At 38.0% G+C, this 17,722-nt stretch overlaps 1 protein-coding gene across 3 annotated transcripts in view; it reads right to left on the minus strand.

Moving 5' to 3' along the window:
- Positions 1–1,367: 1,367 nt before the first annotated feature.
- The window catches only part of thbs2a (thrombospondin 2a), a 93,948-nt gene continuing 77,593 nt past the window's right edge, over positions 1,368–17,722 (minus strand). For 2 of the 3 annotated variants that reach the window (XM_028821005.2, XM_028821004.2), the window contains exons 18-23: positions 13,095–13,322; positions 12,515–12,786; positions 5,733–5,830; positions 3,121–3,260; positions 2,884–2,914; positions 1,368–2,483 (exon numbers count right to left, since the gene is read on the minus strand). In XM_028821005.2, coding sequence (XP_028676838.1) covers positions 2,480–2,483; positions 2,884–2,914; positions 3,121–3,260; positions 5,733–5,830; positions 12,515–12,786; positions 13,095–13,322 — 773 coding nt within the window. In that variant the 3' untranslated portion in view covers positions 1,368–2,479. The remainder of the gene's footprint in view (positions 2,484–2,883; positions 2,915–3,120; positions 3,261–5,732; positions 5,831–12,514; positions 12,787–13,094; positions 13,323–17,722) is intronic. The other variant, XM_028821006.2, reaches the window with a different exon arrangement.

Genomic DNA, 17,722 nt, shown 5'->3' on the forward strand with positions numbered 1-17,722 from the left:
CATTGCATTTATTTTGTGCTTTTGATTTAACTCGAATGAAGAAAAGTATCGTTTATTGAACAACAATGAAAGTATTAATATATGAGCAGGTTTTGTTTTTGGTGACATGGGCTTTAAAGTATAAAGTTGGAATATCCATATGTGAATGCAAGAGATTTTTACTGGGTAGTTAGTTAAGTATTATTTAACATAGCAGTTCTACTGGGTGGGTACGTAAGTGAGACCAGTACATCCTTTTCAATCAGAGACTACATACGACCTATGTGCTAGCTTACTATTGCTTGCTTTGGATCATGCCTCAGCATATGTATTCGTGTAGAGTATGGTCTGTACAAGGAAATGCCAGCAATGAGTACAACTCACAGTCATCAGTTAGTGGTACTCTAACAGTAACAGGAAACTCTGGAAGAAATGATTGGTTTTTCTACACCTCCACTGTTTTTAACTCTGAAATAAGAATTTAATTTTGGAAGAGTGACTAATAATTTGCAGTTCCATTTCACTTTCTACTTTCATTTATTTACTGGATGAGATATTGGAACAGCTTAGCTACTAGCTAAACAAACAAGCCTAATGGACTGAATAGTCTCCTCTCGTTTGTCAAATTCTTGTGTTCTTAAGTGTGAGGTTGGTTCCTTGTTTTAAAATAAAGTTAGGATGCTAATAAATATATCTTGCCATCTTTTATAGAGGTCGAGTGATGATGTTATGCATTACCTTGTTGCTAGTGCTTGTGGTTAGCAAAGTAACTGTGGTATCTGTGTAAAAACACACAACAGCAGCTCCCAAAGAACAGTGGAAAACAAAATAACAATAAAAATTTAGAACAACAAAAATAACTTTTTTAAAATCAGCTAAATGGGATGTTCTCAAATGTGATTCAGAAAGATATAAAAAAGGAGTAACATTGAAACAAATCAGAATGTCATCTAACACACTTGATACCATAATATTAGTTTGATTTTTTTGCCTCAGAATTAGATTAACAAAATGTAAATGAGAAGCAAAACATGATTACATTTTGAAAATTCTTGTGATTGGTCACTTTTAGGTCCTGCTAATAATACCTGCATTTATCATACATAGTAATTACTTTATAACTAAATTATGATTACAGTTTTGTTATACCTGGTTATGTAATTTATACAGAGAAAGGAGTAATGGTAAACGTAAGGACTACATAATACCATTTTTATTCTATCAATGAATGTTAATTCCGTATTTAGGCTGGTAGCCAAAGATGAATTATTACGTACAGCATAACTGGAAAGGTGTCACAGCTTGAGAATGAAGGAAACAGATGGCTGGTTAACACACAGCACTTGCTTGGAGTTAACATTTCAGGCGAGAAAAATAAAACAAAGTGATCTAATTGAAAGTTTATTGATGTATTATTTTGACTCAATGTATCAAAAAAAAGGAGGGTCTTGGACTAAAGTAATGTTTTTTTCTTTTTTTTTTTTCAATTGTGGAATTTCGTCAGTGTAAACAAATAAATAATTATTTACAATCTTTGGCAGCACGAAAAAAATTCTTAAAAAAAAAAAAAAGAACTTCACTGCTTCCCACCATAAAAAGAAAACATAAATAATTTACATAGGAAAATATGATACAGTCTAAATATTAACATCTTCACTCCTCCTTACTTTATAACCTTGCAAAAAACTTCACTTCTATTGTAACAGATACATTTAATGAAATACATCCCAATAAAATAGGGATACAAAATAAAAAAGTGTACAGATGCCAGAAAAAAATTAAAAAAAAACTTCTAGTAACAATCATAAGCAATATAATGTGCAATGAAGCAGGGAAGTTGGAAACATCTTTGTCAGTTTTTGTTTTAACGTGATGCTCCAGGGTAGCAGAATTGTTCCTGTGTCATATGTTACTAAGTGTGTTATCATCTATTAGAATCATAAGAACACTAAACATTACTTTTCATAACATAAGTAAAGTGGCTGCAGAGTTTGGCTTGAACAATTTCACGTAGGTAGGTTTATATATGCAGCCAGTCAAGGTGAAAGTTTCTTACAAATTTTAACACATAAAATCCCACCAAAAACAAACATACAAAAAAGTGGTTGTAGCACTCTTCAACAAATTCCTTTCTCAATGACAATAGTAGGTATAGTCATACAAATATAGTAAGCACATTCTTTAATTTTTTTCCTTTTTTTCATTTCTTAAAGTGTTGCAAGTACTTGTGATAAAGAAGAATCAGCATTACTTTGTAACTCAGTCCTCTGTGTATCTAGTCATTTGGGTCATTTAAAATCTTGGATCCAACTACCGGCAGAAGATGCAGCAGGATCAATGTCACACCATGGCAGCTGAAATCTGGAGGAAGGATCTCCGTCTCCAAAGGCAGAGCAAAATGAAGGCAGGAGACAGACTGGGATGACTAGGAACATTTTGAGGTGACTAGGTTGCACAGCCTGTACAGTACTTTGCCACTTCTGAAGCAACCAAAGTTCAATTATCTGGGGAAACAAATGAAAAATATGTCATTCCAAGTTTTATTTATGTCATTTTTGTAACCGCAGGACCTTCATTATGCAACACACACAACAGCAAAACAAAAAAACTTGGCGACATGGCTGACATGTGCAGCTTTTGTGGCATTCTTGCATTGCTTTGCCAACATATTTTATTAAGTAATGTATCAAGTACAGCACCTCTTGGATATTTGTGAATAAGCAAACATCAAAAGTCACAATTATAAGACTTTCGATGAGATTGTAAAGATTACAATCCATGTAAATAAATAAACAAATCAATAAATGAATTTTATTTATTTATTTGAATGCACACAAACTCACACAGAGAAAGCACAGGAGACAACAATGACTGACACTAAACGTGCTTTTCCTTTTTTTTTACCTTATGAACACAGTTGGGATCTCTGGCATATCTAAAAAATTAAATGTATTTTTCAATATTTACATACATCACTTTTTCATTTTACATTATAATACATTTTTACTGTTATACAAAAATAAATTATTTTAAAGACAGAATACATTTCAAGGCATGGAGTCAACCTATTTTACGAAGTAAATGTGATGGGAAGCAGAGATAGTGGAACAGTCCGTAGGAAAAAGAAACATCTTTACATACCTCTGCACTCATACTTGAGATCCGAGAAAAAGACCAACTCTTGAGAAAAGACAAACAGTCCTAATCTTCCACCGGCAAATGTTTTATCATAGATGGGACCAGAGTCAGCCATGATCTGTTTTCCTTCGTAAACTACAACTCTGTATTAAAAGAAGCCAAAAAAAAGTGCAGTATTTAGTGAGAGAAATTATTTTTCTGTTACCATATCTTCAAGGTCAAGGAAATCCCACAATCAGTTGAACCAAACAGCACTCTGCACATCTCTTTGCAATCCTTAAATTCATCTAATCCAGCGATCTTCACTCACGGTCCTGGAGGGCTACAGTGGCTGCAGGTTTTCACTTCAACTTATTTCTTAATCAGAACCCATTTATTTGCTGCTACATTGGTATGTTTTTGGGCTTAATTTTAGTTACCTCACATATTACAATTCAGAACCTCTAATTATCTATTTAATTTTAAGCAACTTCATTTAGATTTTAATTGGTTTCCTGATTTCTTAACCAGCCATAGTTAATAAAAATGCAGTTAACAAAGAAGCCACCAGCTGTTATTTAACTTGGTTCAGTTTACAATAGTAAATGTGGATCATGAAGAATCTGTGTTAATAGAATGTTTAGAAATAAATGAGAGAGAAAAAGGGAGGATCATAAAGTGCTAACATGCTCTGGTCCACAAGACATATGGGTAATGTTCTCAGAAAAGGAAACTACAATGTAAAGTTTGTCTTGAATGTCTAAAAGCACTGACAAGCAATATGGTTTAATGCCAGGTTTCATTATCAACAGGGACTTTCTTCTAATTAGGAACCTGCAGCTACTAATCTCATCACTTCATGCGTAGCAACTGTGACACCTGTGGATTTAAGAAGTCTGAAGGCCTTCTGGCCAGAGAGATGTGGAGGCTCAGAGTGTGGAGTTTGTTCAGTCTCTATCTCTCTACATCCATCCATTATCCAACCCGCTATATCCTAACTACAGGGCCACGGGGGTCTGCTGGAGCCAATCCCAGCCAACACAGGGCGCAAGGCAGGAAACAACCCTGGCAGAGCGCCATCCCACCGCAGTATCTCTCTACAACTGTCAGTAAATAATGTCAATGAATATTCCCACTTTGTAACACCTTAGAGAAGAATTAAAGGTTCTTAGAGTATGTAGAGTCTTACAGCTGTCAAAATGATGACTCTGCATCTTCACCAGGGACTTTGAAATTACTTCTTTTAAAAAGTCAGAGAATCATGAAGCTCATCATCCGTCTTTTTTTCAAATCTTTCCCTTCTCCATGACTTACGATTTGGTCTTGTGGGAAGAAGAGTTTTATCCATCCATTATCCAACCCGCTATATCCTAATTACAGAGTCACGGGGGTTTGCTGGAGCCAATCCCAGCCAACACAGGGCGCAAGGCAGGAAACAAACTCCAGGTAGGGCACCAGCCCTCTGCAGGGCACGCACACACACCCACCAAGCACAAGTTAGAATCACCAATCCACCTAACCTGCATGTCTTTGGACTGTGGGAGGAAACCCATGCAGACACGGAGAGAACATGCAAACTCCACACAGGGAGGACCCGGGAAGCGAACCCAGGTCTCCTCTAACTGCGAGGCAGCAGCGCTACCACTGCACCACCATGCCACCCCTCATTAGTTTTATGAATCTGCTAAATACAGGGTCATAAGTGTGTAGACGGAACAATTTAGAAATTCTAGTCAGCTTAGAAATCATGAATCAATTTGATGCAGTACTGCTAGTCTTCATGCCAGGTATGACACCTAAACATGTTATAATACACAAAACATATTGTAGTGACCTCAGGGTCTGGACCTGTGAGGGACATGCTCCTTAGGTGGCCATGGACTGCCCAAGGAGACAGTAATACCTGGAGAAGTTGGGTATAAAGGGGCCTCATGAGCTGCAGATAGAAAAGGGTGCAGATATACCACTTACAGAGGACTTTGGATGCATTTCACAGCTAGATTTGTGGCCATTAGTGAGCCTCAGATTTGGGGGTATAGTGTGGCATACGGGTTGGCTCTAACCCAACGTGTGTTGAGCGAGGTGGAGCTGGGTGATATGTATAAGTATACACAGGGATAAAGCAACGTGGCACCACTGCACAGTAGGCACACTGAAGAAACCAACCGGTTCTTTTAAGGGCCACTCATCAGCAGTTGGCATAAAGTGACTAATTCCATTCCTCCATCTCTTACATACCTCAGGTCGTTACAATATTGGGCACATTAAAGAACAGTGCTGAACAGGGTGCTAGTGCATCGTAGAATCCACTCATGCATACACAAATCTCAGACCAATTTGCATCCAGCATGTCCTTGGAAACGTGGGAGGAAAACCAGAGGATGCAGAAGAAAACCAATGCAGATATAGGACAGTATGTGATCAGTGACATGGTTGGTAGCACATTTATCCACTGTGTCCCCATGCCATCCTTTAAACATAAATGTACCCCACAAAATGTTCTACAAACTTTGTGAAGGTAATATAGGTGAGAACACAAGATGATTTATAGCATAAAGCTGGGGAAGGCCCCAAGTAGAGATTTTAACCCTACACACAGACACTACATGCACAAATAGTCATCATTTTTATTTTACCTAATAAATCCAGTCTTGGGTCTGTGGATCAGATGCCACCTGTAGGCTGTGTAGTCCTTCCAACCAATATTTTTAGGGTCATGCCATAGAGTATGAACCTGAAAACAAATATGAATAGAATAATTTAAACAAATTAATTTTCCCTTGAGTTTCAGAGAAAAGTCCACAATTCCAGATGTTGTTGCTAAATGTTACTAGCTACAGCTACTTTGAGTCAGTGCCCTTGGCTCAGAACTGTTTTATCACTCTTTCTAAAAGAAGATTAAGATTAGGAGGTGACATGATTGAAGTGTTTAAAATTATGAAGGGAATTAGTCCAGTGGATCGAGACTGTTATTTTAAAATGAGTTCATCAAGAACACGGGGATACTGTTGGAAACTTGTTATGGGTAAATTTCGCACAAACATTAGGAAGTTTTTCTTTACACAGAGAACCATAGACACTTGAAATAAGCAACCAAGTAGTTTGGTAGACAGTAAGACTTTCAAAACTCGACTTGATGTTTTTTTAGAAGAATTAAGTGGATGGGACGTTGTTGGTTTGAATGGCCTGTTCTCATCTAGATTGTTCTAATGTTCTAAAAAAGTTAATGAGCATAATATACTCTGAGACTGATTAGAGTGTTAAATCAATATTTAAATTAGGAATTCCTTATTTATACTGCACAATTTATTAAACAGAATAAATAATATACAATTGAAACAATTTAAAAATGATAGTTTTTAATCATTTAGGAACACCTGATAAAGATAACTGCTTACTTTTTTTCCCATAAATTAAAGTTTTAGCTGTCAGTCTTCAAATCCCAGAGGGTTCTTCCCACCCACCATGATGCATTTTGGACAGTCTCTTTTTGCAGATATTCATCTTTAGTTAATGTATTGGGACGAATGACAGCAAAAGTCAAACAAAACTGTAGGTGATTGTGAATGGCCTTCTTCTGCTTTGTATCATTTTAATGTGTTAATCTTTCCTTTCTCAATAATGAATTTAACATACTCACTTTCACAGCAAGTTAAATCATTTTCTGTCTCCTATGGTTTTATGCTCACTGTTGATTTATTTTGTTTTAAACAATATTGACACAGAATGAAAGGGGCATCTGGGGTATCCAATGCCACCAGTACTGGCTCAGGCTTTTCAAGACCATATACTGTAATTGAGCTACATAGGTTGAGAAAATGAATGAATTTATTAAGAAAACCCTATTTATAAGAAGTATAACTTAAAAACAATGACAACAGAGTGTGCAGTGCTGCACTATTCCAGGCATCTCATCATGCTAAAAAGACAAGTGCTTTGCCTGCAACTGATGAAAGCCTTTCTCTATAAATACATAGCAGTTGTAGTATGTGAACACACAATGATGAATTAAGTGAACAGCAAGGTCCTCACTTTGAACTGAAAAGGATGAATACTTTAGATGAATAAAGCTGAATGTTATATAGCCAACTGTGAACCTGGGCACCTGGGAGGCAAAGATGATCCTTGCAATCATCACAGGGAATGTGCATACTGTACAAACACTACAACTGTCTATTTTTTGAGTAATTCAGAATTGTCCATTAACCTGACAAGTGCATCTTTGAAATGTTGGAGAAAACAGTACTCCTCCACTTGCCCTCCTACTTAATCCTTCTACACCATGGCTGTTTTTATAACATAACTGTTTTAATCAGACATTTTTGCCAGGTGACTTCATATAATCACTGCCATAACCAATAGCTATCATTTTGTATGTTATATCAATTCAAAATGACTATGTTTGTCTGTGGAATTAATTCCAGAGCATTATTTCCATTCCATCCCTTTTATAATTACACATGGATGTAAACTCCATCAGCTGTCTACCTTTTGCCCAGTAAAAATTTCTTAGGTATTTTTCGTTGATTTGTTACCTAGTACAGCATGTCCTATAAAATATGTATACATATTATTTATATACCTATCACACAAGTGAACATGAGGAGCACCATCAAGGCTCTGACAATGTAAGCACTACCACTCTGGAATGAGAGGAGGTGCTGATGCTAACAACCTTAACTTTCCATCCACAGCTCAGAAGGACCACATCCAAAGGAAGTCTGACCACGCACCCTTAGATTTCAAAAGCCCCTCCCCTACTGGGATCGTGGGTATTTAAATGACAGCCCAACTGAACTTAGTATCTTTTTTGAGCAAGATATGACAGACAAAAAGGCGCGGAGTTAGAGAATCACTCCTCATTGGAATAGAGCCTTTATTGTTAGTGGCAGTGGCTGAATCATTTTGGTGTACTCTTTATTTTCTATTTACAAGTGAATAACCATATTGGCCCCTGTGTGTTCTTCATTATCACTATACACACACATACATACATGCACTGTGTATACTCAGCTATATCTCTGTATATATAAAACCCAAAGTCTGTCTGTCTGTCTGTCCATGACAAAACTACTTAACAGATTTAGATCGGGTTTTTTTCTATATTTTGCTTGAACATTCCGGTTGATTTTGTGACCTCCCTCATCACACTAAGTATCATAGTTCGCTTGAGGTACCAATTTATTTGCGAGAATCTGTGAGAGACGCAGCGGACCGAGGGGAGGGGGAAGCGTAATATCAGGAGTGGGGAGTTGGTCTACCTCTGCGTTTTGGAGCGCAACTTGCCTCCGCTTAGCTAGCAATACCTTTTTGTTTAATGATTTTTAAAGTTTGTCCTGTTTCACTACTACGAGGGCGGAACCATGGGGAACGGCTAGTGCTGTATATAAAACAATAAAAAAGCACCTGGAGTTTATGTCTGGGTGTAATGCTGTCTGGCGTCCACAAGAGGGCTGCAATGTCTGATGAACAAAAGGCAGCAAGAGGCACAAAGAAAGAGAGATGTAAGGACTAGCAAATCTGGTAAACAAAGGTTTTCAAATAAACAACGTGATCGAAACAGACAGACTTACTATTGTACCATTTCACCCACTTTAATAATTGGGCATTTAACTACTCTCTCTCTCTCTCTCTCTCTCTCTCTCTCTCTCTCTCTCTCTCTCTCTCTCTCTCTCTCTCTCTCTCTCTCTCTCTCTCTCTATATATATATATATATAGGATAGGATATAGGATAAAAGTGTGTTTTCATTTTGTTTCTGTAAATAACACCATGCTGAAAACATTTAAGTTTTATTATATATTTGAGTAGGAATAGCAAATTGGAGCAGTGCTCAGCAGTGCTGTCTACTAAATGCAGTACAGTAATCCCTCCTCCATCGCGGGGGTTGCGTTCCAGAGCCACCCGCGAAATAAGAAAATCCGCGAAGTAGAAACCATATGTTTATATGGTTATTTTTATATTGTCATGCTTGGGTCACAGATTTGCGCAGAAACACAGGAGGTTGTAGAGAGACAGGAACGTTATTCAAACACTGCAAACAAACATTTGTCTCTTTTTCAAAAGTTTAAACTGTGCTCCATAACAAGACAGAGATGACAGTTCAGTCTCACAATTAAAAGAATGCAAACATATCTTCCTCTTCAAAGGAGCAAATAAATCAATAGGGCTGTTTGCTTTTAAGTATGCGAAGCACCGCGGCACAAAGCTGTTGAAGGCGGCAGCTCACACCCCCTCCGTCAGGAGCAGAGAGAGAGAGAGAGAGTTAGAGAGAGATAGAGAGAGACAGATTAAAAAATCAATACGTGCCCTTTGAGCTTTTAAGTATACGAAGCACCGTGCAGCATACTTAAAAGCTGCACACAGAAGGTAGCAAAGTGAAGATAATCTTTCAGCATTTTTAGACGAGCGTCCGTATCGTCTAGGTGTGCAAACAGCCCCCCTGCTCACACCCCCTATGTCAGGATCACAGATAGTCAGCGCAAGAGACAGAGAAAAGTAAGCTGGGTAGCTTCTCAGCCATCTTCCAATAGCATCCCTTGTATGAAATCAACTGGGCAAACCAACTGAGGAAGCATGTACCAGAAATTAAAAGACCCATTGTCCTCAAAAACCCGCGAAGCAGCGAAAAATCCGCGATATATATTTAAATATGCTTACATATAAAATCCGCGATGGAGTGAAGCCGCAAAGGGCGAAGCGCGATATAGCGAGGGATTACTGTATCCTGGATTTGAGTCCCCCACTTGGTTGAAGGCTGTCTGGCTGAAGTTTGCTAATTCTCCCCTTTTCTATGTGTTACTTTGGGTACTTGGTTTTTCCTGCTACATCCAAAGAAGTTATAATTCAATTTTCTATTTGGATAAGTGTGGGTGTGTTTGTGAATGGGCAGTTGTAACACACCGACGTCCATCAAGGGTGGGTTCCTGGCCAAGATATGTGCCAACCTGTGTTATGCTATGTCATTTCTAGTGTATTACTTATGTCTTGGGAGGCATTGTGACAAAGGTTAGACATATATTTAATGTTGAACTTTTGTAAATTATTCTAAAGGGTCAATAGTAAAAAACTGTGACATATGAAATAGTTTCATTACTCTTTCCAGGAGCTTTGAAATGCTCACTCCATGTAATCCCTCAGCCTAGAATGTTGTTTTGATCAGTTAATAAAGAATTTTCACTCCCTGTGTTGTTTTTTTTGCAAAGTCCCTCTAATCCTCCTCTAGAAAATAAGTCCTTTGTCCCTGACAAATATAATGCTGTTTACATTTGGCTAGCAATTACATTAGGAATAATAAACTCCATCCATCCATCCATCCATCCATCCATTCTCTTCTGCTTATCCGAGGTCGGGTCGCGGGGGTAGCAGCTTGAGCAGAGATGCCCAGACTTCCCTCTCGGAAAAGGGTGGAGTGCCCTCTCAGGGTTGGGAGCGAGATCCTGCCTCAAGTGGAGGAGTTCAAGTATCTTGGGGTCTTGTTCACGAGTGAGGGAAGAATGGAGCGTGAGATCGACAGGCGGATCGGTGCGGCGTCCGCAGTGATGTGGGCTCTGCATCGGTCTGTCGTGGTGAAAAAGGAGCTGAGCCGTAAGGCAAAGCTCTCAATTTACCAGTCGATCTATGTTCCTACCCTCACCTATGGTCATGAGCTATGGGTAGTGACAGAAAGAACGAGATCGCGAATACAAGCGGCTGAAATGAGTTTCCTCCGCAGGGTGTCTGGGCTCTCCCTTAAAGATAGGGTGAGAAGTTCAGTCATCCGGGAGGGGCTCAGAGTAGAGCCGCTGCTCCTCCGCATCAAGAGGAGTCAGATGAGGTGGCTTGGGCATCTGATCAGGATGCCTCCTGGACGCCTCCCTGGTGAGGTGTTCCGGGCACGCCCAACCGGGAGGAGGCCCCGGGGAAGACCCAGGACACGTTGGAGGGACTATGTCTCCCGGCTGACCTGGGAACGCCTCGGGATTCTCCCGGAAGAGCTAGACGAAGTGGCCGGGGAGAGGGAAGAAAAGCCGGGCACAGCCCGAAGAGGAATAATAAACTGTTGATGTAAATTCAGTTTTTCTGGTTTAAATATTTTGTTCAGTTTTTCAAAAACAGACATTTTAAACACGCTCAATGACATAATATACTATAGAGTATTGTGTACGTGTATACACAGCCTCTGGGGTGCTATTAATGGGTGAAATGAGGGGTCAGTTTCAACTTAAGTACATTTCTACTTATTAAATGATTTCCAGATTGGGACTGTCTTATACATTCTGTTGTGTACCTGTGTATCAGTGCTGCTTTACAGCTCCAGAATACTTGGTTCAGGTCCCAGTCTCACATTTTTCAATTACTTTGGTTTCTACCCTCACCCTAGATGAGATTCATTTAACTGGTAAATTTAAACAAGCCTGGCATGAATAAGTGCTGGTAAATATGTGAGTGTTCTCTGTGATGGACTGGCGCTTTATCTAGGATTGATTCCTGCCTTGTGCCCAATACTGGTGGGATCTGTTGTGGCATCTGTAGACCCAGTGTTGCAAAAAAATGAATGAATGACACCATTATTTTTTTGAGTGTTGACACTTTTGCTTTTCACATTGGCATTAGATCTTTTAACTACTTTTTTGTCAGACATGACTCTTTAAGGAAAGATATTCTTGGGTATGGTTTCATTAGTCTAGTATGAGATTCCCATTTTACTATCACAATGATGAAGGTAAGTAGTGAGAAACACCCAACACAAACTTACACAAAGAGCATCATATGAATTAAGGTTTTCCTGCTATGAACTGAAAGCTAAAGTCTCACACATCCAGAAGTCAGGATTTAAATGCCAGCTAAAGTTTGTACATTCGCTATATTTGCCACTTTCCACTTTGATTGGTGACTGAACTGGTTTTGTGTAAGTGATTGTGGATGAGTGGGTGACTGACTGGGCATGCTCCTGGCTAAGTCTCATCCATGGATGGTTACTGCTCCAGATGTTACCAGGACAGACCTCCTGTTACAATAAGGGTATTCTGTAAATACTACTAATTTAAATTTATTATGGAGTACAAAATAATATTAAAAAGGGATTCTATAAACAGTCTGAGGGTATAAATGATATTTGGGTTAAGGAGACTGTGGTTTTGGTGTTTTGTGTCAAATTAACATTCATATCCTCATAAACAACATATAACAAAAGAAAAATTCACAATGGTTACAGTTTTCTGTTCTAAATAACAACAAGGCCACAAAAGCGTGCTAAGCCATAATTTTTCTTTTTGTTTTTTTTTGGGGGGGGGGGGGGTGAAGACTTTACACAACCCATATGTGCATTCCAGCAATTGTTTAGTAAATGTGCCATTGTGACTGTCTGTTTTAGTAAACAAATATTTAAGATCAGTGTTTCAAGTTGTTCATTATCAGTTAAAAAATGATTATGCCTACCTGGCCTGGGGTGTTTCCTGTGTGCCACAGGGCATTTCTCAAGTGTTCTCCAGAGCCTGTGGTTGAGTTGACCACTTTAAGGGAGACCCCAGAATAACCATATGCTCGAGAGGGTTTATCCTCCCAGTAGGTCTGGGTAATCTGCTTCCACATAACCACATAAAAGCGACCACTTGACTGGTAGCCAAACACAAATCCTGCATAGTCGTCATCACGATCTGTATTCACATAGAAGGTGCCACTAAAGTCTACAGCGTTGAATTCATCAAAACCTAGAGCAGAAAATAACAATGATTTAAAAGCCATTTTTGGCAGTTTCTTTGAACATTATTTGAAATACATTTTCATTTAATAAGTGATAAATGAAGACGGTATATATTCATGCACTAATTTTAATAAACTGCTGTAGCTAATCCAATCAAAATGTGGAGTTCACGATGAGAGAGGCAATAAAATGTGCTTCAGACCTCCCTACCATCAAAATTAAAACAGAACTGCCAGCATATGAATTGAAATTAAGAATGTTCAGCTTTATTAAGCTAAAAGAATTTTTTCCCACAGAAGCACTTCAAGCACTTACCAACAGCAATGCCAGGATCCGAGTTTGCAGTCTGAACAAGTTCTTTGCCTTGGTGACGGACCACCCAGTTTGGATCAATCTGAGTGGTACCTTTTGGATCAAGGTGGACCATCTGAAATTTCCTGAAGTCTGTCACACTAATAGCACTGTTCTCAGGGCAAACATCAAAGATGTCAGGAATACTGTCATTGTCAAAGTCGTCCTTGCATGCATCACCTCGTCCATCGCCTAGAAAAGACAATTTGCTGTTAATGTTTTTATGGAAATAACAGAATACTGCAGCCCATTAAAAGGAGTACATTTAACTGTTTGACATGATTTTGATTGCTTCTGCTACTCAAGTAGTCAGTGTGACTGACGGGATAAAGAGCTACACTGTAAACCACAAGGTTGCTGGTTTAGTCCACTCTGTAGCTAGGAACAAGTCAAAACCGAACAGGTTTTTAAATATACTAATGGCAACAATTGTACTTTTTAGATAACTACCATGAAGGGGGTCTCCTGGGTCAGATATGGCACTAGAATGGTCCAGGACAGACGCTGACACTGGTAGCTAGAATACATGGGTATACATCTGTTATACATCTCTGAGTGGAGCAACTATAGTGTGCTAAGTATCTAATACAAGATGAGGAAAAGGATCAGAGACTGTTGTGGTGAAAAATTGTCACCAAAAGGCTTTTACCTGAAATGAAAGCTATTAGGAGACTCAGAGGATAGGCAAACAGAGTCTATAACTTTATTGCAATAAAATAACAATAAAAATAACACAGACTCAACCCAATACGGCCAACCCAAAACTTATATATCATTTCTTATCACTCTGACCTTGTTCAATTAGCTCATTCTGCACCTGTTTTTACTGTCCATTGTTCATCTCTAGTTTCTGTTTTGCTTATTTTTGATTGGTCTTCGACCGGGCAGATGTTTTCTTTTTTCCATCTTTGGGCTTTCTTGTGTCATTTCCTTTCCTGGGCCTTTCAAACTATTTTATAATGGTGGCTTAAAGCGAAGCTTTAATTAAAAAGAAATATGGCATGTACTTTTATTTAATCATTTACTTGGCAGTCCTGACTTTCATTAGTATCTACACTAAGGTTAATGCTTATATATTTGTCTATATTTATTTATGCTAATACATGAATACACTAATTTTACTTTCCATATATTACATCATCTTCCTTTTGCTGTTTCTGCTGACTCACTGTTCCAGCTGGCTTCTTACGTGCCTACCAGAACCATTTTTCTATATTATGTCAGTGGTATCGTTCCTCAGTTTCCTAACCTTGAACACAGGTGCTCCTGTTCCCCCATCTCCTGTCTTCGGGTAGTTTCTGCACATCATTCTTTTCCTGTTCTATCTTTCCTTTCTTAATACTGGTAATTTTCCTTCAAACTTTAACTAGAAAATGCAATAAATCTAAGATCTTTATTTTAACTATTTGCTTGGCATATCTTATTAGTTTGTCATGTCTAAATTATGCTAAATCTAATGCTTTTAGAAGCTGTTAATTACTTTTAAGACTATTAATGCTAATATATGCTATTTATGCTTAATGTATAAATTGTTTACCTTCCATAAGACATGGTCAGAAGGCAAGCAAAGGTGGAGATCACAAATATGACTACTAACTCCGTAACACAAAAACATCAAAAATCAAAGTCGAAAGGTGAGCCAAAATTCATTACTAAAGTACAAAGAAAAAATTATCAAAAACACATGCAAGGGTTATTAGCCACAATCTCAGATAAAAATGTCACTTTTTACGGGTCTTTTTATCCCATCATCTCAGTGACAGCATGGGTCACAAATGGTGGACAGCACCAGTAAATAAAATAAAACATACAAATCTCGCAGAAGTGTCAAAAACAAAAAACTGCATAATAAACAGAATCCTTATATTCAAAAATTCAATTAGGGAGAGAAAAATCCAGGAAAAATATTGCTACCAAAAGAGTAATGTGGTGTAGTGCCTCTAAGACCTGTAAGATTCAGCCCTAACCTTGGAAGTGGTTCCAGTTTAGAATTTAAAGGTACCCCCTTTCCATAGGGCTATTGGGTCTGAAGTACACTGTTAAAAATAATAGTTCTTTAATGGTATTTTATGGTTCTTTACTGGGTTGTCTGGTTCCTCATAGAGCCATTGCTTGATAAAGCACCATTTCATTTTATGACGGGTTCTTTGCATATGAAGTTGGTTTTTTGTAGTTTGAAAAACTTCCTAATATGGAGAAAAAAACAAAACAAAAATCTTTAATGTTTGTTAGGATACGTAGCAGGACACCAACAGATTAAAAACCCTGAACTTAGCCTGTGGTATTGAATACAGCAAGAATCTTTTTAAAATTAGGACCCATTGGTATTTCATAAATCTATTACCATCTATTCATGGCAATATACTCTAGGGAGCCTGTTATGGATCTAAATAAATAAAGGTTCTTTCTGGAGTCTTCATGTGGATGGGTCTTTTGCAAACCAAAAATGGATCCCCGATGGTATCACTCTGAAAAACTGGTGTCTGGGAAAAGTGTAGGGAAAGCACCGCTTTTGCGGTGCTGTGATGTGGATAAGCCACCCACTGGTAGACTTCGCGCATCCAAAATTTTTAATATGGCTTGTAACTGTAGTAGCAATATTACAGGCATGGAAAGTGACAATAGCAGTGTTACATTTTACAATATATACACAACAGAATGAGAGAAGTACTGTATATTGTGCTATTTGATCTAGTGTTATCCTGACTGGAGTATGTGGAGCCATTTTGTGCATACAATTGAATAATAATTTCCATTCATCTTAGTAATACCAATATGTTGTTTTAATGTATATACAGTAATGAATCACATAAGGCCTTTCTTGCCATATACAGCAGCTCTCTGATATAGGTAAGGGAACAAGGCTGTGTGTTTCTTTTAAGTTTGATGTACATTTTATGTATGTTTTTATCTCTTTTTGGAACACAATTGTTGTACTTCTATATTGGTCATGTGAGTGTATCTTCGACATAAATGTGGGTTACAAAATGCATTTTATCCTTTTAAATGAAATAAAATCAAACATGCAGCTTGAAAAGCACTGATCTAGTGAGAAAGAGGCCAAGCCATAGTCAGTATGTTTAAATATATCTTTAGGCCAAGCAGATATGATAACTTTATCAAATGTGCAAACATAATACTATTAATCAGTTGTCAAATCAAGCAGCAGAATATCTTCTACAGCCTTATGGCATACTAACAGTTTTGAGTAGCACATTCATATGAGTATAATTCTGAGGTTATGCCATCTTCAGCAGTTGTTTTGAAGCCATTTCTTTTAACCCTTGCTTAATGTAGATCTTCTGCATGTTGTGCCATTTGGCATTAAAAGTGGGTAATACAAATAGTTTATAGCTGATCCAACCCAAGCTGAGTCAGACTTTTGGCACTAGGAGCATAAAACCAAGTTGAGCCAAAGGAACTGAGAGACTGGAAAAAATTAAACAGCTAAAACCTTGTATTTTGATTTTTAATTTACATAGGCATTACAAAATAACCTTTTAGTTTATTATCTTAAATGTCCCTCCATCTATCATTTTTTTTTCTGCTACTGATTTATCCAGCATGGGGTTGTGGGAAAGTGAAACTTATCCTGAAAGTGTTGGGCTCAAGGCAGAAAGCCACCCATAAAGTCAGTTGTCACAGGACACACTCATTCACACATACCCAGATATGCTTCTATAAGGAGATTTTTACAACTGCAGATTAATCATTGAAGAGGGAAACTTGGGATGTGCAAAGAAACAAAATTCCAGGTAATCACAGGGAAAGCAAGCAAACTAGAAATCATTCCTGATATGTAATTGCACCAATGAACATTTGATGAGGAATATTGCAGCTATGGTAAAGCGTGACTAGTGTTTTAAGGTGCAGTGCACTCACAAAGTACTCAGAATCCTTCAAGTCTTGAGTGAAAATTGTTTACTTTTTTTTTCAAGCAACACTCGATACCCCGGATTGAAAAATGTGAAAAGAAATACATAATTTTCAATTTTTTTTGCAAATTTATTAAAAATAAAAAATAGTATCTAGAAGTATTAGATTGACACAAGTATTCAGACCCTTTGCTATTTCACTTGAAATTTGGCTCAAGTACATCCTGTTCTATTGTTCATCATTGAGATGTTTCTAAATCTTGTTTGGAGTCCACCCATAGTCAGTTTGATTGAATGCACACGATTAGGAAAGACTCACATCTGTCTATAGAAGGTTGCAGAGCTGATAATGTGTATCAGAGAAATAAAAACAAGCCATGAGGTGAAAATAATTGTCTGCAGATCTTAGAGACAGGATTAAGTTGAGGCACAGAAATGGAATGACCCCCATAATTCTTAAATGGAAGAGGTTTGGAACAACTACATCTCTTCCTAGCGCTGCCCACCTGGGTAAACTGAGCAATCATGGTATAATGGCCAAGAAAGGTCACCAAGTAACTGATGGTCACTCTGACTGAGGTCCAGAAAACCTGTGTTCAGATAGGAGAAACTTCCAGAAGGACAACATTCACTGTAACACTCCACTGATTTGGGCTTTTTGACAGAGTAGTCAGGCAGAAGCCTCTCCTTTGTAAAAGAAACATGAAAGCATGCCTG

Source organism: Erpetoichthys calabaricus, chromosome 15 (genome assembly GCF_900747795.2).
Source record: "Erpetoichthys calabaricus chromosome 15, fErpCal1.3, whole genome shotgun sequence".
In the NCBI taxonomy this organism is placed as follows: Eukaryota; Metazoa; Chordata; class Cladistia; order Polypteriformes; family Polypteridae; genus Erpetoichthys; species Erpetoichthys calabaricus.